General features: G+C 44.2%; 2 protein-coding genes across 7 annotated transcripts in view; both read right to left on the bottom strand.

The window, feature by feature from the left end:
- The window catches only part of LOC308670895 (E3 ISG15--protein ligase HERC5-like), a 54,836-nt gene extending 49,440 nt beyond the window's left edge, over positions 1–5,396 (bottom strand). For all 3 annotated transcript variants that reach the window (XM_081332698.1, XM_081332699.1, XM_081332700.1), the window contains exon 1: positions 4,900–5,396. In XM_081332698.1, the coding sequence (XP_081188824.1) occupies positions 4,900–5,269 (370 nt within the window). In that variant the 5' untranslated portion in view covers positions 5,270–5,396. The remainder of the gene's footprint in view (positions 1–4,899) is intronic.
- Positions 5,397–10,675: 5,279 nt separating this feature from the next.
- LOC308670898 (putative E3 ubiquitin-protein ligase HERC6) overlaps positions 10,676–24,457 on the bottom strand; it is a 38,336-nt gene continuing 24,554 nt past the window's right edge. For 3 of the 4 annotated variants that reach the window (XM_081332706.1, XM_081332708.1, XM_081332707.1), the window contains 9 exons: positions 21,928–22,035; positions 20,017–20,187; positions 18,090–18,236; positions 15,845–16,011; positions 15,229–15,295; positions 14,487–14,557; positions 12,992–13,175; positions 12,301–12,403; positions 10,676–11,955 (listed from right to left, as the gene is read on the bottom strand). In XM_081332706.1, coding sequence (XP_081188832.1) covers positions 11,750–11,955; positions 12,301–12,403; positions 12,992–13,175; positions 14,487–14,557; positions 15,229–15,295; positions 15,845–16,011; positions 18,090–18,236; positions 20,017–20,187; positions 21,928–22,035 — 1,224 coding nt within the window. In that variant the 3' untranslated portion in view covers positions 10,676–11,749. The remainder of the gene's footprint in view (positions 11,956–12,300; positions 12,404–12,991; positions 13,176–14,486; positions 14,558–15,228; positions 15,296–15,844; positions 16,012–18,089; positions 18,237–20,016; positions 20,188–21,927; positions 22,036–24,457) is intronic. The other variant, XR_014027110.1, reaches the window with a different exon arrangement.

Raw genomic sequence — 24,457 nt, 5'->3', positions numbered from 1 at the left:
GCCTGGTTCAAGGTGGCCTTGTAGTCGGCACAAATTCTTATGTCGCCATTGGGTTTGATGATAGGTGTTTCCCAGGGTCCCCCTTCTACAGGTTCCAGTACTCCCCGGCCCACTAGCCTGTCCAATTCGGTCTCTATTTTTTGTTTTAGGGCGAAGGGGACTCTCCTTGCTTTAATCCTTATGGGGAGTACTGTGGGGTCTAAATTAAAGTTTATTGGTGGGCCCCTGTATTTCCCTAGAGTTCCATCGAATATGTCTGCATAACTATTGCAGACAGATTCTAGGGTTTGGTGCTATACCGAGTTAATTCCCCCGACCCAAATTCCTAAAGGCCCGAACCAATTGAGGCCTATTAAGCTGGCTATCTGTCCCTCTGTCACTAGTAGTTCTAATGGGCCTTTAAATCTCTTAAAGCAAACTTCGATGGTGACTATTCCCCTTACTTTAATGGGTGTTCTTTGGAAATCTGCTAATTGTATGTGCGTGTGTTTGATGTGGATGCGGCGCCCGCTTCTTCCCTCAATCCGTGCCAAAGTTTCCCCTGAAATTATGGATACCGCCACCCCCGAGTCTACCTCCATCCTGCAGGGGATGCCCTGCAGGTGGACGTCAATTTTTAATTTGGGGCTTAGCACCTGGTTGACGGAATCTACCCTTCCCCGGTTAGTGGTTTGTGCCAGCTGCCTTCGGGTCTCTTTCCCACTATAGCAGGGGGTTACCTTACCTGGGGCCCAGGCGTTGATGTTGTGGAGGTTTTCCCGCGGTTTGCTTCTGCAAATCACTTGAATGTGGCCGGGTTTCCCACAGTTTCTGCATTTCGCATTTCGGAACCTGCAGCCCGCACGGGGGTGATTTCTCCCACAGCTTCCGCATTTGGACTCTGTGTCCCTTTGCCTGTTGAGTCCCTCCCTCAGCGATTTGGCCGGCTGGGACGTTGGTGGCCTTCTGTACTGGTCTGTGTTGTCGGGGCAGTTGGTTTTCAAGGTTGTTCTTACGATTCGATGGGTGACTTCATCGATGTCGGTCTCATATTGATAATCCCCCACCCCACCATCCACAAGGCATCCTTGGTGGATGGATCCGACCGCGCCGTTGCTGTTGTGGGGGGGGTGTCACGTTGTCCGGTGGCTTCGTAAGTTAGTAGCTCGTCCAGGACCTCTTGCAGGGTTCCTGTGGGTTTGGCGATAATTCTGTTCTGCAATTGCTCATCTCGGAGCCCTAGGACCACTCGGTCCCTGATCCGCACCTCCAAGTTGTCGTATTTGCATCGGAGCGCGGCTTCCCTCATGGCGGCCACAAAATCCGTTATGGACTCCCCTTGTTTCTGGTTCCTGCATTCGAAAATCCTCCTCCAGAAGAGCTCAGAGCGTTTGGGTGTGAAGTGCTCCCTTAGCTTCCCCGTGAGGTCTGCATACGACACGCTGGTGACTGTTGCCGGCTGGCATAACCCCACGGCTACCCGGTATACTGCCGTTCCGCTGATGGTCAGTAATGCGGCCACCTTTTTCCGGTCGTCCGTTATGCCGTTGACCAACAGTTAGCCTTCGACTTGGCCGACGTACTCTTCCTAGTCTTCGGGGTGCCTCATGTCGAATTCCCTTACAGTGATGACCTGTGCCATTCTTGCCTTCTACACCCGTGATTCCGTTGCCGCTGGACCCGACTCTTGTTGCGCTGACGGCTATTTGAATCTCCCGCTCCGCGCGCTTCTGCTATCTTGTCCCTGTTCGCTCCGCTGTGCTACCGCGATCCCATCCTCTTCGCCACTCTTATGTCCTCGTGCCACGACAGATGACTCAGAGACAGGGTTAGGGTTACTCTACTTTATTGCACTCCACGTGGCCGAACTGGCCTTGCTTGCCCAGGTTACCCTTATATCCCCCAGTCTCTACCTAGCGCTAGCCAACCCACTGGCTCCATTCTCCCGCCGTGCAGGTGTCACCCAATCCGGTGTCCAAGAATTCCCGCCAGCCAGGTGGACCAATCAGGCGGCTGGACAGGTGCCTACAGTACAACGTGACCCCAGGACACTACAACCATCATAAATATGAGTCAGTTGCTAAGCTGTAACAACAATAATAAAATGAAACAGCAAGACTTATGGCTAAATAGGGAAGCTGAAAAAAATATCGCAGGAGGAAGCAAATTTTTCATAACATGGATATAGTCACCAGGTTTAACTCCAGGATGTCTTTGCCTTTTTATCAGCCAAGGTGCCAAATAAAAAGCCTCATCTCTTACCAATTTTTTTGTTTTCTAGGAATGCTGAAGCATTTAGGATAGGGGTCCCCAACGTTCCTAGCCCATGGACCAGTACCAGGCCATGGCATTCCAGCAACGAGGCCACACAAACAAGCAAAGCCCCATCCGCGGGATGCAGACAGCACACAAAACCATGCACCCACCGCTCTGCGGAAAAACCTCTCTCCACAGAACCAGTCCCTGGTGCCCAAAAGGTTGGGGACCTTTGATTTAGGAGACAAAAGTAACATGCTAATGTAGCGTTACCCCCTCAGAGGCCACCAAAGCCCAGGCCCTCCCAGCCCCACTCCCCTCCCTCGTACTCAGCAGCTACGCTCTTGAGGTGTTAATAAAGTTCCAGCGGGAGCTCATGCAAAGCGAGGAGGTGGCAGATTCTCGTCGTCAAGGTGGGGGGGCTTTCAGGAATGAAGATGACCAGCCCCTAACCCCAGTACTCAATGCGTGGCGGTGTTTTACAGCCCCCGACAGTCACAGCAGCAATAGTCAATGGTTTTACAGCGACCGTTTGGAAACAAAGGGGTGAGGAAACCCCCCGGGGTCCAGGCAGCGCTGGGAACATGAGCGAAAGTGGTCAGTGTTCTGCGATAAAAACTCGCCCTGCGAGGGCAACTCCCCACAATGTCTATAACTTGCACAAGTAACAGTAATCAAAGTTCAGGTGGCCGCAAGTCTCCAAAGCAGTAGCGACCAGCCTCTCCTTCTCTTCTGTCATTGCTCACAGTCCCACATCTCACCACGTCAAAACCCCTGCCCCCTTTCTTTATTGTTAAAATCTGAATTTAGCAACCCCAGTAACTCTCTTTCTCTCTCCTCTGCTCAGGATATCCCCCCTTGCGAAAGAAAGCAATAAAATTCTACCTTCTCACTCTCTCCTTCCCTCTGTTTCAAAGAGAGGGATCAGCTAAAAACCTCAAATCCCTCTCCAACTTCACCCCAACAACAGCAACAGCAACCATCAGCTTTCTTTCTTCCTTTTTCTTTCCTTCCACCCGATCCACGCCTGCCGTGCCCAAAACCGGCGGCAGATGTCTGAGCTTCCTTCTCCCCGGGCAGGCTCCCACAAAGCCTTTCAGCCAGCCCCGCTACACTAATAAACTCAGCTACTTGCAAGTTCCTTTGGTAGGATTTGTCATTTTTAAAAAGATGGAAGACTGGAAACAGGCTAGCACGGTTAGTACAGAGGGCTCCAAATTTGACAACTTTAAGAGTTGTGGACTTCACACACACACACACACACACCGCAGAACTGAAGTCCACAAGTCTTAAAGTTGTCAAATTTGAAGATCCCTGGATTAGTGTTGGACTAGGAGACGCCTGGCTTAGCGTTGAAAGACCCAGGTTCTAAACCTCACTCATTCATGTAGCTGACTGGGTTACTCTCTCAACTTTACCCACTAGACAACTACCAGGAGGAACACCAAAGATTTACAGTACAGTACAGCAAGCCCAAGAGTGCTTTTTCACGAGGCAATTGGACTTCCTTGGGGTTTTTTTGCTACGAAGACGTTTCGCTTCTCATCCACGAATCTTCCTTCTTCAGAATTGAAGCAGCTCCTTGGATGAGAAGCGAAACGTCTTCAAAGAAAAAAACAAAAAACAAAACCAGAAGTTTCTTCTTCAGAGCTGAAGCTTTTTGGATGAGAAGCGAAACGTCTTCAAAGACAAAAACAAAACAACAAAAAACAAGACAGCCCAGTTGCTTCATGAAAAAGCACCTTTGGGATAACTACCTTATGACCTGGATGACTGAGCATCTCCATAGACCACGGGTCGGCAACCCGCGGCTCCGGAGCCGCATGCGGCTCTTTGAGCCGTCTCCTGTGGCTCCCAGCCGCCCGGTGTGCGCACACCTCTTCGAACGGGCAGTGGTGCGTGCGCACCTCTCCAAATGGAGAGTGGCACCGCCCGTTTGGAGAGGTGCGCGCGCACCTCTCCGAATGGGCGGAGGTGCGCACGCACCTCCCCAAACCTTTGGAGAGGTGCGCGCGCACCTCCACGCAAACGGGCAGTGGCGCCGCTCTTTGAGAAAGCTGCCGCGGCACGTTTGCAGGCTGCCGAAAGCGGCAGCTCTGCAGACGGGCCGCGGCAGCTTTCCCAAGAAGCGGTGCCGCTGCCCGTTCACACGGAGGTACGCGCGGACCTCTCCAAAGGTTTGGGGAGGTGCACGCGCACCTACGGTCGTTCGGAGAGGTGCACCTCTCGGAATGGGCAGCGGCGCCGCTCTTTGAGAAAGCTGCCGCGGCACGTTTGCAGGCTGCCAAAAGCGGCAGCTTTGCAGACGGGCCGTCGCACAACCGGGAACCGGTTCCATCACACACAAAAAAATGGCAACCGTGCGTGTCCGCGCATGCGCAAAAAACCCATTTTGCGCATGCGCAAAACTTTTTTTGCGCATGCGCGTGCATGGACGCACGCACGCGGCTCCCACTTTTTTTTATGTGTGATGGAACCGGTTCCCAGTGGCTCTTTTCCTTTTCCAGGTTGCCGACCCCTGCCATAGACATTTAGCTACAGGTGGTAGCCAAAAAAAAAAAGTTTTATGTACTGTATAGCAGCTGTACACGACATACACTTTTTTTTTGCTGCCACCTGGCGGCCATCCGGATTTTGGGGGCTTTTGACACTCCGGCTACTCACTGCGATTTTTCCCGAGGGCTGGCTGATGCCGTTCGTGTTGCGCCCAGCGGAAAAGTTGCACGGTGCGAGGTGTCTGCGCCATCGCTAGGTAACCTTGCTTACAGCTGATCTGGCGAATGGCTTCGGGATCCTCTTTGAAGATGCTCCGGTGGTAGCCCACCCTTGGGAACAAGAGCAAGGGGGCCCTGAGTGGCGGGGAGGAGACAGCGGGTGAATCCAACCGGTCGCTCTCTTCGGCTCCAGCTCGCCTCTCGCGCATCTTTTCGGCAACTTTCTTCCCGGGTCCCTGGAGGCTGCGGGTAGATCTCGGGAGCGAGCCTCCGGGGGAATTAGTGGCTCCTCCGGGGCGTCTCTTCCTTGCGCCCGGCATGAGTGAAGAAGGATCCTCGCCTCTTGATCGCCCGAGGGAAAAAAAACCGGGCAGATCGTCCAAAACGACTCGCACTTTCTCTTCTGCGATCCGCTTTTAGGGAGCGACCTGACTTTCCAAACGTCAGAGAGGAGGCGTGCCTTTGCAAGGAAATCGAAACTGCGGCGGTTGTCGCGGCTCGGTCCGAGCAGAGAATTGGCTTTCGGTGGAAGAAGGAAAGAGGGAGGTGTGGGGGGGCGGGGGGGGGGCTGAGAGAATAAAGGGGTAACCCGGACACCAGTGTCGTGGCTTCTTCGGAAGCCTCTCCGAAGCTCTGGGCTCATCGTTCAGACGTTAGGGCTGTGCGCAGAGAACGCAGCTCCTTCAAGCTTTTGGTCCAGGAGTTTCGTTTCCTGACTGCGTGCGTTTTCTTGGAAACTCCCGGGTTCTTTTACGTGGAGGTCCGTCCTAAGTTTTATCCCTAAAGGCAGCGATCCATGAAGTAGGGGCGGGTTGGGCGTGAATTAGTGGTCCGAAGTCCTCAAGGAGGTCTCGGGGAAGAGGGTGGGAAAAGTAAAAGTAAATAATAATGGCCAAACCAAGCAATCCAAGCCCTCCCCCTCCTTTTTTTAAACACACGCGTAAACGGAGCTTGGATGGTGATTTTGGCCACTTGTTTGATCGCCCCGTGGACAAGCGGATCTCATCACTTAAGAACATCTGATGGGGGTTTGCAAATGGGAAAAAAATGCAGTTGATTCTACCAACGGTCTTGTGAGCTAAATCCGGCTGAGGCAAGTGAGTGCATGAGATGATAAGCCCGAATCTGTGGTGGACACATTACAGCACGAGGTTGCTGTTGTGTATGGGTTTGGGGGGGGGGGGGTCAACATAGGAACAGCGCTACTTATACCACCAGGTGGCGCTGTACAGGGACTGATGCGGATTGGACTATGTCTTGGCGGGAATACCAGGTTCAAATGGACTGGCCAGGTATATATAAGGACTCAGGTAACCCCCAAATCCTCAGTACAGTTCTACCACCAATAAAGAGCTGCATGCTGTACTCCTCTGCCTGGCATCGTTCCTGCGTTCCAGAACCCACTACACAATAGTTGCCACGAGACATAAAGTTAGGAACTGAATTGCTCTTCCAGAGATTAAAGATAGGTGATGGGGAAGAAGGGCAAGAAGAGAAATATGGTATAGGTATTCCTTGAGTTATAACCATTTATTAGTGACTGTTCGAAGTTACAACAGCATTGAAAAAAGTGACTTATGAACGTTTTTCACATGACCGTTGTGGCATCCTCATAGTCCAGGGGTATGAAACTGCTGGCCCGCAGGCCGGATGCATCATCCGGAAGCCACGCCCACCCCATTGCCGGCAATGGTAAAACCGTCCCAATGTTGCGCGATGTCACATGATGTCATGAGTTTGACATCTCTGCCATAGTCACATGATGAAAATTCAAACACTTGGCAACTGACTCATATTTATGACGGTTGCAGGGTCCCCGGGTCATGTGATCCCCTTTTGCAACCTTCTGCTGAGTAAAGTTAATGGGGAAGCCAGATTCACTTAACAACTGTGTTAGTTAACTTAAAAACTGCAGTGACTCATTTAACAACTATGGCAGGAAAGGTTGTAGACTGGGGCAGAACTCATTTAACAAATTTGGGCTCAGCTGCGGTCGTAAGTGGAGGGCTGCCTGTACACACTTGTCTGCTTGGGGTTCCTGCCATAGATATCTGTCTAGCTACTGCAGGAACAGAATGCTACACCATCACTTTCAACCTTCACAGCTTTAAGATGTGTGACTGGGCTTGTGGATGACCTGCAGGCGAGTTGGAATGTAAGTGGTATAGCCATCCTTGGGTTCTTTAATCTGTCGATGGCTTTTGTTGCTGTCAACCTGAGCTGACTCCACAGCTTGGGGATTGGCGTACCGTTTTGTGATGGCTCTCATACTTTCTCCAGGACTGGTTTTGATGGGTGTTGGTTGAGGAGTGGGGGAGACATCACTCCTTAGGCACCTTCTTTGTGGTTTGCTACAGATTGCTATTCTCTCCTCCATATCTAGATGAAATGCTGGGTGAAAATCCTCTGCTCATTTGGGCTTTGGTATCATCAGTACAGATATCCCTTGCTTAACAACCATTCGCTCAGTGACTGAGGTTATGACAGTGCTGAAGCAATAGTAGTTACAACCAGTCCTTGAAGGTACAGCTGTTGCAATGGTCAAGCATTTGGCAATCCACTCACAATAAGGACTGTAGTGTGTGCTTCAACTCCCTTCCATCCCTCTTCCCCCATCTCTGCCCTCTTGACTTTCCTGAACCAGCTGACCTTCACCATCGTCTTCCTCCCACTGCTGATGCACACTTGGCCAAGGCAGCTCCCGACCCTTCACAAAGCTGCCAAAACACCTTAAACCCAGGCTGGCAAATATCGCAAAATCCCTTTCTTTGCCACTCCTTAATATGTGTAAGTAGGGACGCAGTGGCTCAGTGGGTTAGGACGCTGAGCTTGTCGATCAGAAGGTCGGCAGTTTGGCGGGTCAAATCCCGAGTGCCGCGTAACAGAGTGAGCACCTGTTACTCGTCCCAGCTTCTGCCAACCTAGCAGTTTGAAAGCACGTAAAAATGCAAGTAGAAAAATAGGGACCACTACGGTGGGAAGGTAAGAGCGTTCCGTGCGCCTTTGGCGTCTAGTCATGCCGGTCACATGACCACGGAGACGTCCTCGGGCAAGCGCTGGCTCTTCAGCTTTGAAACGGAGATGAGCACCGGCCCCTAGAGTTGGAAACGACTAGCACGCATGTGCGGGGGAACCTTTACCTTTACCTTTTAATATGTGTAAGATATGTCTGCTCTTCCTCCACTAAATCATAGATGAGAAGGTGAGCCACACATACTTTGCCTTTAGCAACAACAGCCTGAGGTAAGTCTTCTTCTTTTGGGGGTTCAAATTTTTTATTAGTTTATCAAAATATAATATACAGAAAGACCAAGAAAAATTAAAATAGTTGGAAAATGGAGGGGGAGGGAAAAAAAGAAAAGATGTAGGGGAAAAGAAAAAGAAAAACATTGGCTTCCGACTCTTTGGTTCAGTAGAATAAGATAATAACATACAACCTTGATTTTTTGCTTTTACATAATAATATATACTAGCCATTTCTATAACAACAAACCTTAATCAGCAAAAACCTAAATCAGTTTCATTTTTTTTCCACCTCAAACACAAAGTCCAAAAGCAGTGTTCAAGTAGAAACAAAATTAATTGTATTCTTTAATTAAAGCAGTCAATTTAGCCATCTCTGCTAGCTCCCATCAAATTTTGCAGCAATTTGTCCATTGTGGGAATCAAAGTATCCCTTCCATTTTTGTGCATAGAGTGTTCTTGCTGCTGTTAGCATATATAACATCCAAGTTCCAATTTCATTTGGTAAGGTTTCTTTCATCAGAACACAATGGAATTAGAAGCTCCAACTGCAATTCTTACAACAGGTTTTTGCTCTAACAAGGAGACTTTTTTTTTCTTATTTGCCAATGTCATCCAGAGAGTAAACCTATCTGTATTTCTAGATCTAAGTTTGGAATCCAAGTCTACAGTGATGGCAGTTTGGGCATCAGCAGCTGAAGCCGCTGAGCAAAGGGGCCACGATTCTTTCCAATCTTCCTGTACATACTTGTTCTGTACCAGCCTGCTACCGGCCCTGCAGAAAAGGCAGGGACAACCCCTTTACAAACAGCAAGAGGCTGATATTACGCCTGCCAAATTTATAGCTACAAAAACAAACAAGACACGAACCAAGAAACAGGAGCTTTAAGAAACACGAACTATCCAAGCGGTTGCCTTCAGCAAACCAGCCCTCCCCACACATTCCCCTTATATAGAGTTCAAGGCGTGGCTTCTCTCTGCCTCCTTCCGAGAAGCCCCATTGCCTTCCTCTGTTTACTCCTAATTGACTGCCTCCTGCGTCGGGCGTCCTTGAACAGGGCCAGCTGTGGGTCATCTTCATCCACGCTGTCAGGCTCACACAGCTGGGTCTCCGTGGTGACCAAGTGGGAGGGGCCTGGCTGAGGGCTCTCATCAGCAAGATCTTCAACCCCCTCAGCAAGGTCTTCAACACCCCCCTCCTCCTCCTCTGAGTCGTCCAACCCAACTGCCGAACCCACAGGCTAACCCTGAATCACAACAATACTGTATTGGCCTCTGGCTATAGGGGATAACCTCTGTCTGTGTCCATCTCCAACATCTCCCAGAAAAGTATCAGCTCTACAAAATCAGTGACTGCTGCCTGGTAAAAACATCAGCAACCCAGCATCAGGAATGCTCACATCTTCCCGAATTTCACTGTCTCAATCAACATCGCACATTTCAGTATAAAGGTCAGTGTAAATGTGTGTAGGAAAAAAACCTATCTTTTCCACTCTGTCCTTTCACAATCTACTTCTTTGTATCTGTACATCTCTTCCAAGTCTGACTAAATCACATATCACTTCATTTCCCTTCCGTTTCCACACCATTCTCATCATATCTCTCAATTCCTTCAGCCATCAACTGCTGAATGGCGTGGAATTGTAAAGAACATAAGGAATGGCCTTTGGGAAGGAAGAATGGGAAAGATAAGAAAGAGTGGGGGATAAATATTCAAGAAACAGCATTGGATAAAATCTTATTGGGGGCAGATGAGAAGCAAATAAGGAAACTGTATAAATTGTTATTGGGGTATAAAATGATTGAAGAACAAGTCAAAGAAATGATGTTGATATGGGCTAAGAATGTTGGACATGGTATTGATCTTGATGTGTGGCAAACATTATGGGACAGAAATAAAAAGATAACGCTGGCCACAGCTTACAAAGAAAATCTATACATGATGTTTTACCGGTGGCATCTCCCTCCAACACGGTTAGCTAAAATGTATAAAACAATATCCCCTAACTGCTGGAAATGTTCCCAAGAATTAGGCACCTATTTTCATACATGGTGGACCTGTAAAAAGACACAAAGGTTTTGGCAAATGATACAGACATGGGCTAGAGGAAATATTAGGACGGAAAATAGAATATAAGCCAGAATTTTTCCTGCTAGGTATAACAAAAGAGAAATATAGTAAAGAAGAGATATACTTAATGATACATATTATTACATCAGCGAGAATGACGTTCGCCCTGAAATGGAAGGATAGCGAAGTACCTGATGAGAGTGAGGTGATAAACAAAATATGGGCATGCGCAGAAGTGGATAATTTAACTTTGGAATTAAAAAATAAAGAACAGTCAGAATATTACAAAATTTGGAATAGATTTTACCTATGGTGGGAACAGAAAGGAAGGTCTTAATAGAGGTATACAAGATTATGAACTTAAGCAATATTAAAATAAAGTGGTTGACAAGATTGAAGAAAATTATTGGCATAAATGTATAAATATGTTTATTGTGCACAATTGTATATAAATGATACGTATATAAAATGTATATAACACACAAAAAATGATGTAAGAAGGAGGTATGTTAGACCGATAACACCATGTCCAAAGTTTCTAAATATTTTAAATAATAAAATTTGCTATTAAAAAAAACCAGTGTTCAGATATAAGAAGCCTGCATTTAGGGCAGGAACCATTCACGGCTAGTTCTCACAATGGTAAAAGGAGGATTGGGGAAGCACATTCAGACCTACAAGATTGTGTTTCTCTCGTTTTGTAATAAAATAGCACTGACCTACATGATACCAGATTCCTAGTCTGATTTTGTCTTGAAGGACTAACAGTTAGGCATCAAAGGAACCAGAAACAACACACAGGGCTGATCCGAGTGGTATGTTTATTGCTGCTCTCATCAGACAAATGTGCTCACTACTATCTATTACTGTATATAAACAGTGGAATTTTGGGGAGGATCACTTCTTATGGGCTTCCTTCCCACCAGCAACTCAAGACTAGCCAATCTGTTCGCTCCTCCCCTCAACTCACTCCCAGATTCCACCATATTAACAGGAATACAGAAATCCAGCAACAATTTGTCCAACACCTTCTTGACAATCTGTACCACAGGATAACAAATGGGCATTTTCAATAAAATAATTAATTTTTCAATATCCATTAGTATTCAAGATGTCAGAAGATAATTACCTTTGGTCAGGTTTGAATCAATTCCTGGCCACTGTGCTGGTTAAAAATATCTAAAATATTCTTTAAAAACTCTTAGGATCCAGTAAATGATAAGGAATAAGATCATCCAGGAATATTTTTAGAAAAAAACCAGATTACTAAATACATATATTTAAAGGAACATATTAACTCAATCTAATTACATGTTAGTCAAAACAGCGTATTTTCAAAGGGCAATATATATTTGATATTAGCAAGAAAATCACTGAACAGTCATCTAATCAAAATCCCTTGGCATTATCTGTCCTCCCAGCTGAGGTCAAGAGTAGGCTACAGCTTCAAAGGTGGCATCTTCAAGTTCCTCTTTCAATCTGTAGTCTAAAAACCGCCAAAGCTATGATTGTTGTTGAGAGCTTGAAGAAGCTTCTCCTCCAGTTTTTGTTTTGTTGAATAAATTGGCAGAAATAAAATAGAAAAACAGATCCAGGCTCCGGGGATAAGATCCTCTGAGGCCAAGTAAATTGGATAAATGTTCAAAGGTGGCATTCCTGTCACAGGGATCCTGTCGTTTCCTTCCACAAAGACTAGAAATATGGGAAATCATCCGTTAAACACAGAATATTAGGTAGAACATAAACAGATCCAAGAACACAGGATTCTTCAACTCAGGAAAATATCCAAAAGGATTTAATAAAACATCTGTTGTCCTACTGGGATCAACTGTAGTGATGATTCCCAATCCAGCCCTATATTATAGAGTTGCTTTTCAATTATCATTTCAATTCCTTGACTATCCACATTAAAAGAAGCTTTTGGAGAGAGATGAATGCCTTTTGCTGACATTCATAACAGCTCATAACACAGAAAGAGATTCATTCACCTTCGTGGTCTTTAGAAGGGTGATGAAGTAGTTGCATATAGATACTTACCTAGGAAACGTTTTTTATCCTCCAAACTCAGCCCACGAAAAACCTCCCAGAACATCTTTATGGTTGGGTGCGTTGAGTTGTATATGCCACAATACACAGCATTCTTTAGTGCAAGAATAATAAATCAGACAATGGGAAAAAATGAACCACAGAACTAATAAGAATAAAAAAACCTGGACAACTCATAGATCATATATATCTATCATTCTATAAGCCACTCAGAGTCACTTGAATAGTGAGATGGGTAGCGAAAGAAAAGAAGAAAGATAGAAAAAGAAAGAATGAAGGAAAGAAAGGAGAAAAAGAAAAAGAGAAGGAAGGAAAGAAAGAAAAAGAAAAAATAGAAAAGAAAGGAAGGAAGGAGAAAGAAAGAAAGAAAGAAAGAAAGAAAGAAAGAAAGAAAGAAAGAAAGAAAGAAAGAAAGAAAGAAAGAAAGAAAGAAAGAGAAAGGCTTTAGCAACTTGATCTGCAGCCGTACTCAAACTCTTAAATGCCATCCAGGCAATTTTGTCATTCGCTTATTTGATAAGCTAGGAGAGTTGCAATGGGAAAAATTAATTCCCTTTACCAATTTACCATTTACCCAAGCCAACTGAAAATTATGCTGCAGCTAATGGCGCAGTTCCATCCCTCCAATCATGATCTGCTCATAAAAGTCCTTAGCATAAAATACATCTCTCCATCCACTCACCTCTTCATACGAATCCCAGTTATAATTGGCATTTCCAATTGCCACGTTAATCAGTTGTTCGGGCTCAAAGATACCAACTACCTGTTCATCCAGGACTTTGAAAAATCCTCTCCTAAACTCACTGAAAACATCATCCACTGATTTGTTGAATATGTAATCCACGTATTTGTCAACAAAGTCTTTCCTTTAAAAAGTAAAAAAAGAAGCCTGACTTTTTTCCCCCAAGAAATGAAATTCTTAAATAACAGAAGTTGGCCTTTTAATAAATTTATCGAGGTTCAGAATCAGATCTCTTTTGGGGAAATTCGGTTAACATTGTTCATAAATCTAAAACTATCTGTTTATATTTATTTGTTAATGTAATAAATGTTCACTTTATTAGATATTTAGAAGAATTAATTGGGACTTAAGGTAAGTCTTGGTACCACAAGGCAAAAAAATGTATACATGACTGAAATTTTATAAAGAAAAAAAGAAATAAAGACTGGACTTGTTGCATTTTAGTTAGCTATGTTTCTCTTTTCTCCCCATTTTTCCCCCAAATTCTCATCATACAGTAGTCCTTGAGTTATGACAGCAGTTGGGACTGGGATTGCCATCACAAAGCGCTGTAGTTGTAGAGCAGGAGTGTCAAACTCACAATGTCACGTGACGTGTCGTGACATATCACACCTTTTTCCCCATTACTGGACGCGGTTTCGGTATGACGCATCTGGCCAGTGGGCCGGCAGTTTGACACCCCTGTTGTAGAGCATGATGCCACATGACTGCATTGCTTAGCAATGGTAATCCTGCAGTTCCAGTTGTTGTAACCCCAGCACCTCATGGATCCTTAAGCAGGAAGAATACTGGGTAAGGAGCATGGGAATGAGTGCCACAAGCAAGCCGGCATTGGGCACAAGTGGGTGCTGGGGAGCGTGGGCAAGCTGGCAAGGGCTTTGGGTGGGTTTTGTGTAGTGCGTTGGGGTGGAGAGGGATGTGGGCAGGTGCTGGGGAGAAAAAGTTGTGGGAGAAGCACAGACTTGCGAACTTCTCTGCTAGATTCCCGTTGACTTTGCTTGTGGAGAAAGTGGCAGGGAAGGTTGCAAATGATGATCAGCTGATAGTGACTGGCTGTGATGTAATCATGAGCCAGGTGCCTGGGTAATGGTCAAAAATGACAACAGGGATACTGCAACAGTCACAACCTTGTGTCAGAAGTTCCCCTTTTTCAGTCCAGTCAGAATTTTACACCATTGCTGAATGAGAGGGCTACCTACAGTATAGTTTAGATCTGAAGAATTTTTTTTTAAAAAATCCCATAGAAATTCAAAAACTTTGGGAATCTTGGTAACTGAAAGTTTAAGAAATTATTCGATTCCTACATAGTGCTTTAGTAATGTCTTGAACTATGATCTCACATTACTTCTAACATCACTGACCATGATGTTCAGAATCATCTGAACTGTAATATAATATGTTTGGAGAGATCATTTTAAGAGTCATTGATACATACTTATTGGCATTGTTTACGGCTGTCAAAATGCCATTTTCAATCAGGTCTATGTCCACGCCATCCCAGGAAATCTGAAAAATAAAGTTGCTGCATTTTAGGGAAAAGTGTCGAAACTAAAATCAATTTGTTAGTATAGCCTCTGCACTGAACAGTGTTCAAGACTTTCTATTTATGGGATAGTTGACGTCAGTAGTTTCAGCCAATGAAGCAGCTATGAATAATGCTTTGAGTGATTCACACATGGTCTCAAGTCATGGTTTCCCATTACTGCATTTTACTGAATAACTAAGTAGACTCATACAACAATCCAACTGTATAGCAAGGTTGCAAACTGGTATAAAGGCTACACCATAAACAAATCATCTTAGGGTTTAAGTGTGTTGTGTGAATCAGTTTCAACCTTTAGTGCCTCTTCTCTGGAGGACCCAAGGGTATTTGCAGGATGTGGTAAATAAAAATGTGATGCACATAAAAAACCAAGCTGAGCTTGGTGCCACCATTGGTGCCATCTTGATATTTTTACCACACCCTTGGAAGACCACCTTCTTCTCAAGACAAGATTCAGAATGATGTCTCTAGCATCACTCACCTATTTATTCCAGCTTATTTGTTCACTCACAGCAAGATAAATGTTTCCACCTTTTAACTGTTTTTATTGGTAATGATTTTCTTTCACGTTTAGCCTCTATTCCAGGTTATGAAACATTTGAGGAAGAATCATGAAAGAATGCAGGGTACTCACAGAGTAACATAGCTGAAACATGTCTTCAAAATCATCATGTTCGTAATCAAGAGCTGCCTGCAAACATCTTGATAACAAAAGGAAACAAAATATTATATGAAGTTCTTTCAGCAAATATTAAAATATTACCAATCCAAAATACATGCTGAAACGGGTTTCACATTTTTATAAGTGTCAGAAAAATGAACAAGATCCCTAGACCAGTCCATGCAATCATGAATAGACTCAAGAGATGAAGAGAAAAAAAGCAGATAGACCTCAATCCTTTCCTTCCTCTACAAGATTGACTTCTTGCCTTTGGTTTATCATAGAGAGCACTTTCTCTGTCAGCCATTAGAGCTATGTAAATGTTTGTTATGACAACTCAAATCAAGAGAAGCCTCTTACTGGGCAAGGGATGAGGGGAGAAATGTCAAATGATTTATTGATCTCTACACCTTGGTTAAGTCCACATTCAGATGTTAGGATCCCATTCCTTTTGGCAGTCTATTAAACCCATTCTGTGAAACACAAACATGGCTTTGTAAGTTGTAGGGTGAATGCAACAACTGGACAACTTAACTGATCAGCTAAGATTCAACATCCCTAGTAAATTGATAGAACTGAATTCATTTACCCTCCTACGACAGGGCTTAGCTCTTGCAGATCACTGAGAGTTGGTTTCTGGTTCAGCAGCTTTTTAAAGAGGGCAAGTGGGAAAGGTATGTAGGCAGTCACTCTGTTGGCTATTGAGAGTCCGCAGAGAATCCCAAAAAGGTAATATTTATTCTTCTCTACTGAAGGCTGCAAGAACACAAGATTACAGCAACAGAACATCAATACAATTCCCAACATGCACAATCAATGCTACAGATTACTTTTGCAATATTTAAAGGGACAAATGGGATAAATAAATATCTTACAGTAGAAAGATGAAGACTACTATTAGACCATATAGCGTATGAAAAATAGAACAGAATAGAGTAGAGTACAGTAGAACACAAGAGAAGAGAAGAGTTGGAAGGGACCTTGGAGGTCTTCTTGTCCAACCCCCTGCTCAGGCAGGAAACCCTCTACCATTTCAGACAAATGGCTGTCCAATCTTTTCTTTAAAAGCTTCCAGTTTTGGAGCATTCACAACTTCTGGAGGCAGGTTGTTCTGCTGATTAATTGTTCTCACTGTCAAGAAATTTTTCCTTAGTTCCAGATTGCTTCTCTCCTCGATTACTTTCCATCCGTTGCTTCTTATCCTACCTTCAGGTGCTTTGGAGAATAGGTTGATCCTCTCTTCTTTGTGGCAGCCCCTGAGATATTGGAACACTGCTATCATGTCACCCTTTACCCTTCTCTTCATTAAACTAAAGCTTCTTTAGTTGTACTTTCATACTCTAAGGTAAAGGTAAAGGTTCCCCCCGCACATGCGTGCTAGTCGTTTCTGACTCTAGGGGCTGGTGCTCATCTCCGTTTCAAAGCCGAAGAGCCAGCGCTTGTCCGAGGACGTCTCCGTGGTCATGTGGCCGGCATGACTAGACGCCAAAGGCGCACGGAACACTGTTACCTTCCCACCGTAGTGGTCCCTATTTTTCTACTTGCATTTTTACGTCCTTACTCTACTAGAGGCTATTTTATTTTTACCCTGTTTTTATTATTTTTATAATTAAGCCAAGGTGATGAACATAGCTCCTCCTCCTCCTCCTCCCTAGTCCTATTTTTCCCACCACAACAACCCTGTGAGACTAGGTGGGCTGAGAGGGAGTGACTGGCCTAAGGTCACCCAGCTGGTTTTCATGCCTAAGGCAGGACTAGAACTCACGTACTCTAATTTCTAGCCTGGTGCCTTAACTATTAGACCAAATTGGTATTCTGGCTTTTCTCTGCACCTAGAAATCAAGACCTAATAGCAAGCGATCTTATGAAAGGTCTTGTCTCTTGCTGCCAGACCTCTTATATTTTCCTGCAGGAATATCAGCAGAAAACCTACTGTCAGATTAGCGTCCTTTATCAAAGTGCAGATTGCTGAGAGGCTAAATGTCTCCTTTCATTCAGCTCAGGTTTTACATTCCCTTAAGGCAGGGGTAGGCAACCTCGGCTCTTTTATGACTCATGGACTTCAACTCCCAGAATTCCTGAGCCAGCTGGCTCAGGAATTCTGGGAGTTGAAGTCCATGAGTCATAAAAGAGCCGAGGTTGCCTACCCCTGCCTTAAGGCATCTTTCCCACACCTTGGGGCCTCAAGAGGTGTTGGGACTACTAATCCTCATAGTCCCTCAGGAGTTTTGCAGTTTTTCAAACTAGTTCTCTGATGCACAAAAGACCAGATGTAGAAGTTGGCAAATCAAACTTGCACACATTTCCCCCCTTTAAAATCCAGTATCTCACCTAGGATCAACAGGGAAGTTTGAAGGTATCATCTTGAATTATGAGTCCATTTGAACTGAGATTGGGACTGATAAACTTACTGTGCTGCCACCATATGGTCGTTTGGGAACTACAAAATGTTATGTTAATCTGTTATGCTAATCTGTTATGTTAATCTGTTCAGTCAATCCCTCTCATTTTGTGATGTACTTCCTCCTTCTTCTTAACCTTGAATATTCTTTCACTTCCTGGACACCATTACATGTGGCCTGCTCTCATGGTAGGACCATTACTGTCTTTGACCTTGAAACACCGTCCATTTCATCATCTACCACATCTTGTTGTCTGCTGTAATCTTCTCTGCATGCAATAAAGGTCCTCGTGGATGATAAAAAGGTAATTTTATGAGTTCAGCTATCTGGCAAAGACTGTCAGCAGTGATTGTATCTACTTATACAGGCCAGGCACAGGGGTCTCAGCAAAGGGATATATCACTATACAACAGTTGGAGTCAGAATACTTACCTTGGGAGGGAACCACATTGGGGAATTGTGTCCACAATACATAAACATTCCATATTTTGGCTGCACCACCTCCTCAAACACTTGTGAGAAGAATTCCACCAGGATACCTTTATCTTCATAACTAAGTGTTTCATTTTCAAATTGAACCTGCCAAAACAAGTAAAGAAGAAAGGAAAAGTAGTTCAAGGAACGTCTACGGAGATTCTCTGTCATCCAGGTCATGGTTGTCCCAAAGGTGCTTTTCTGAAAAGCAACTGGACTTTCTTGTTGTTGTTGCTTTGAAAAATGAAAAGAAAAAAAATCAAGAAAGTCCAGTTGACATTTGGAAAAACAACTTTGGGATAGTTCAAGGCATCTATTGACTTCCCTGAGAGAAAACTGAGAGTTTCCATAGAAGCCCTCAAGCAGAGGTTAACAATTGTGCAAGCCTTCATCCAGCAATCTTATTTGTGTCCCATTAGGGAAATGATTGAAAGCAGATCTCAGATTGTCACATGAAGCTGCCTCTGAATGGTTCCCTACCACAATTCCCCTCCACCTGCTTCAAAAGCTTCTTTGCAAGGTTCCCCAAGGTTTCTGAACAGTCTTGGGAGAATGCCCAGGCAATTCAGGCTTCTGAAAAAATTGAAAAAAGAAAGTGTGACAGTTTTAAGAATTGCATCAAAGAACTGAAACACCAACATCCTTTTTTCAGATGGACAAAGAAAGCTGAAAAACATTGGATTCCTTTGGTGAAGAGCAGAGAAGCTCTGAATTTGCAGAAAGTCGAAAGCATTTCTTCCATGGTCTTGGAACTTCCTACAGCCCTACCTAGTGTAAGCAAAATAACAGAACAACAGATTTGGAAGGGACCTTGGAGGTCTTCTAGTCCAACCCCCTGATCAAGCAGGAAATCCTATAGCATTTCAGACAAATGGTTGTCCAATCTTTTTTTAAAACGTCAGTGTTGGAGCACCCACAACTTCTGGAGGCCAGTCATTCCACTGATTGATTATTTGTTCTGTCAGGAAATTCCTTAGTTCTAGCTTAGTTCTCTCCTTGATTGGTTAACCACCTTTAATTTAAATTAAATAATGAATCAAATTTAATCGACTGTAAGATATTGCCTAAAGATTTAGAGGTGCTCCGACTAAAGTTTTCAATCCTGCTAGAAAGGTCAATTCAAAAGTAAGCCCCACACAATTCAGAGGCAAATGTCCCTTGTCTATAAGAAAAACAAGGTGGCGTAGTAATTAAGAGTATTGAATTGTCAATGGAAAACTCAGGCTCCACCCATTCAGCCATGGAACTCATTGGCTGATTTTGGATTCACCACTCAGCCAAGGTATTCCACTGCTGCTGGGTGCAGAAAAAATAGGGGTGACCTTCAACCTGCACATTGTCTCTAGCTTCTTAGAATAAAAGCAAAATACAGGTATACCCTTACTTACAACCATTCATTTAGTGCCATTCAAAGTTGTTGTGACTTACGACCATTTCTCCCATTTATGACCATTGCAGCATCCCCACAGTCATGTGATCGAAATTCAGATGCTTGGCAACTGGCCTGAATTTATGAGGGTTGCCCCAGAATTATGGGATCACTTTCGGCGACCTTCTGACAGGAAAACTCAATGGGGAAGCCAGATTCACTGAACAAACTGTGTTACTAAGTTAACAATTAAAACTGTGGCAAGAAAAGTCATAAAGTGGGGTAAAACGTACTTAACAACTGCCTTGCTTAACAACAGAAATTGTGAGCTCAGTTGTGGTTGTTAAGTCGAGGACTTTCTGTATAATTGTTGTAGAAATAAATAGTGAGTAAACAAGGACTTTGCGGATAGATTTTTTTTTTAAAAAAAGCAGTTCCAATTTTTAAGACTACGCCAATGAGTTCTCACATTCAAGGCTGAGGTAACCCTGCATTGGCAAACCACAGAGAGCTCACCATCAGATGCTTTTTCAGGTAGACGTCCTCCATTATACTAAGCTTGTGCCAGGTGTCTTCAACGAGAAAATGGCGTCGCACTCTCAGAGGAAAAACGGGAGGTTCTGGAAGGTCACTAGTTCCCAGCATTCGATTGTGAACCAATTCAATCCAAGCTTTCGATTTTAACCCCTGGAGAAGTCCAAAAGGAAATAAATAAAAAATAAAAATAAAATAAACAATTTCCTTTTTTTTTAACATGGCAGAAATGTAAGGAAATCAAAGGAAGCCTTCTTTTAAGGCAATTTTGATGGGGTGTTTATATTTAAGTATTTTCTCCCCAAATAACATGGTTTTAACAAATGTCTCACTTATCAACAGAAATATTGGGCTCAGTTGCAGTCGTAAGTCAAGGACTACCTGCTCTCATCTGCATTCCCTTCTTTTGAGAAATAAGATGACTATTTCAGGATTCCCAACATAGTATACAGTAAGGCACCGATATGTTTGCTTTTGGGGGACCAGCAGACCCCACCCTCTTTTCTAAATTTTTAAAAATATTATTTTCACATTTTAACAATTTGGGACACTACAAAGCAAAGCATCAGCCTCCAGAGTTATCTTAATTTCCAAAATAGCCTTAGAATCTCACATTCTCATACACTGAATGATAGTAGCTCCTGTTACGCTACTACTACATACAGTACATGTTGGAAGCACCTACCAAGGTGCTTCCAGGTTGAAAGGATTAGCTGGTGACATCACTGTTGCCCAGGGAACACCCAAGAAGGCGCATTTCATGTCCCTCGTATTTTTCCACCAAAGTGGTACCTATTTATCTACTCGCATTTGCATGCTTTCAAAGTGCTCGGTTGGCAGGAGCTGGAACAAACTGACGGGAGTTCATTCCATCATGCAGCTCGCGCTCTCGGGTTTTGAACTGCCAAACTATCTATCTTCTATCATCTATCTATCTATCTATCTATCTATCTATCTATCTATCTATCTATCTATCTATCTATCGATCTTTCTATCTATCCACATACACACACATATATACATATACATATACATATACATATACATACATACATACATACATACATACATACATACATACATACATATATATATATATATATATATATATATATAATGATACTATCTTGAATGGCTAAAAACGATGGCAATGGGAAACCCACCCACCCCCAGTTTATCTTGTGGCCCAGAGTTTTCTTGTGACTAGGCACAGAGTGCAGCAAATATGTGTGAACAGGCAAACCTCCTTTGAGGCACTCCTGTGCTCTCAATTGCCAATGTCAAAAAGTGCAGAAAGGGTCTAAATGATTGGGAACTCCCGGGATAGTTCCATAATTCAAAGCTTGCACGAGCCTTCTATTTTTTTTTCTAATAACGGTTCCCTTGAGAAGCTGCAAAGCTCTCTTGAAATGGGTATATTTGATTTGATTTGAGGGAAACTGCCCATCCCTTGATTGCTCTCAAAAGGCTAAAAGGCTGGAGGCCTGCCGATTTCCAGGGGAGGAGAGATTATTCCATATCGCATTTTGAATGCTGCAAAATATAAACAAACAAATACATAAATTGGGGGCCTCGTCCAGCAATATGCAAGGGGGCAGAATGATTGAAGGCTGTAAGTCAAGGTTTCTGAAACTTTGGCAACTTTAAGATGTACAGACCTCAATTGCCAGGATTCCCTAGCCAGCATGGATGGCTGGGGAATTCTGGGAATTGAAGTCCACACCTCTTAAAAGTTGCCAAGGTTGAAAAATACTGCTCTACACAAATGGCATGCCCACCCCCACCCTCCACTCCGAAAGCAAATTCCTGATCAGTCTTTTCCCAAACTGACAAATTTCCGCTTCTCTGCCCAAAGCCATTTTTTTTCTGCACTGGAAAAAAATGATTCTTTACCTCTTGTACAGCAAAGGATCCGTAATAAAGGATTTCCCTCTTGGTTGACACATTGTAGATGAAAGGAAAATGGCAGAAAGAGATTAAGTGCTCTTCTTCCGGGATATTCTGCATATTGTAAGGAAAGGTTTCCATCGTTTGAAACAAAAGAATAAATATCTCGTGAAACCTTCTTCACTTCCCAACTGCCTTTGTCCCTTTGCCTTCCAAACCACATCAATATACTTTTTTTTTCTCTTTTCTGCTAAGAAAAGAATGTACGTAACAGCTAAACTGCTCAATGTGGAATTCAACTGTTTTCTAATTTGCCCTCAAAAACAAAAACAATGAACCATCTCTCTAAAAACAAATCTTTATGCTTGGGCACAATTAGATAGCTACTCTAAAGGGGGAAAAAATCACAATGGAACTGTTCACAATGCAACAGCAAAGACAGTCCATTTCACCTCTTAGGCAAGCTAATATGTCAGATACGCAGAGAAAATGAATGTTTTCACACAGTCAGTGATAAAAACACAGCAGCAGTTCTGATCAATGCAAAACTTAAAAACAGATGGAGCCAGGCTAGAGTGGACTGTACACACAACAACACTTTATTAAGCCACAACTTTTGACACCATTCCTAGCTTTGTCATGAAATAATCACAGCTTCTCATAAAGAGAGAATTGCTCACCACAACTCTCCCAGAAGAAAGGCTTTAAGGCAGGGGTGTCAAACTCAATTTCATTGAGGGCTGCATCAGCATTGCGGTTGCCCTCAAGGGGCCGGGTGGGTGTGGCCTGGGTGGGTGTGGCCTACTGGGTGGGTGTGGCTAGAGTGGGTATGGCCTACTGGGTGGGCGTGGCCAGCTCTACATCGTTCGCATCAAGGGTGCCTATGGGGGCCTGGGCAGGAGTGGGACGGATCTGAGGGTCTCTGGCAGAAGGAGGGTCTCTGGGCCAAGGCAGTGGGGGCCGTTCCCTCACTGTTTCCAGGATGGCTTCACGGGCCGCATGAAACCACTTCGCGGGCTGGATCTGGCCCCCGGGCCTTGTGTTTGACATGTCTGCTTTAAGGCATACAGTTACATATCCATTGGGTTACCTGTGAAATGAGTCAGAAACCTAGTACAAATAAGAAATGTGTAATTCCTGTTTTAGTTCAGGCAAATTATGGGATTAGGAGCTGCATGGAAACCATCTAAAAGTGTCTTGAAAAGAGCTTTAAACATTGATATTTAATAATACCATTTTTGTTCAATGAAATGTTCTTCGCATAAAATGTATTAGATTCCTTAAATTGATAATTGTCCAATGCACTACCTTGCTCAAACCCACTGCCATTTTATAAGTACTCGCTTACATCGTTCTTAGATTTTCAAGCCAACCCTAAGGTAAGAAAGTTCTCAGTGTACTGCTTGTCAGTACACTGAGCAGATTAAAATTAATTTAGCTTGTAGTTTGCTAATCCCCAGGCTAGTTTACAAACCATGATGCCAGGGTTCATCTAACACAGGGGTGTCAAACTCAATTTCATTGAGGGCCACATTAGCATTGCGGTTGCCCTCAGGGGGCCGGGTGAGTGTGGCCTGGGTGGGTGTGGCCTACTGGGTGGGCGTGGCTAGAGTGTGTATGGCCTGCTGGGTGGGTGTGGCCAGCTCTACATCATTCGCATCAAGGGTGCCTATGGGGGCCTGGGCAGGAGTGGGACAGATCTGAGGGTCTCTGGCAGAAGGAGGGTCTCTGGGCCAGGGCCAAGGCAGTGGGGGCCATTCCCTCACTGTTTCCAGGATGGCTTTGCGGGCCGCATGAAACCACTTCGCGGGCCGGATCTGGCCCCTGGGCCTTCTGTTTGACATAACATGAAGTGTTAGTACCACTTTATAATATCTTGCTAAGACTACACTTAGAACATTGCATCCAGTCTGGGTTGCCATAATATGAAAAAGATGCTGAGACTCTAAAAAAGAGTGCAGAGAAGAGCAACAAAGATGATTAGGGGACTGGAGATTAAAACACATGAAGAACGGTTGGAGGAACTGGGTATACCTAGTCTTGTGAAAAGGAACAAGGATGATATGATAGCAGTGTTCAATTCTTGAGGGCCTGCCACAAAAAAAGAGGATGTGTGTGTGTGTGTGTCAACCTATTCTCCAAGGCTCCTGAAGGCAGGACAAGAAACAATAGATGGAAACTAATCAAGGAAAGAACCAACCAAGAGATAAGGAGAAATTTCCTGACAGTTAGAACAATTAATCAGTGGAATGGCTTGCTTCCAGAAGTTGCTCCAATACCAGAGGTTTTAAGAGACTGGACAGCCATTTGTCTGAAATGGTATAGGGCAGGGGTAGGCAACCTCGGCTCTTTTATGACTCATGGACTTCAACTCCCAGAATTCCTGAGTCAGCATAGCTGACTCAGGAATTCTGGGAGTTGAAGTCCATGAGTCATAAAAGAGCCGAGGTTGCCTACCCCTGGTATAGGGTTTCCTGCCTGAGCAGCGGGTTGGACTAGAAGACCTCCAAGATCCTTTCCAATTCTACTATTCTAT

This window comes from Vipera berus (genome assembly GCF_964194415.1).
Source record: "Vipera berus genome assembly, chromosome: 7".
Classification (NCBI taxonomy): domain Eukaryota; kingdom Metazoa; phylum Chordata; class Lepidosauria; order Squamata; family Viperidae; genus Vipera; species Vipera berus.
The sequence above is the reverse complement of the archived record's forward strand: the minus strand, read 5'-3'. Positions and strand labels throughout refer to the sequence as shown.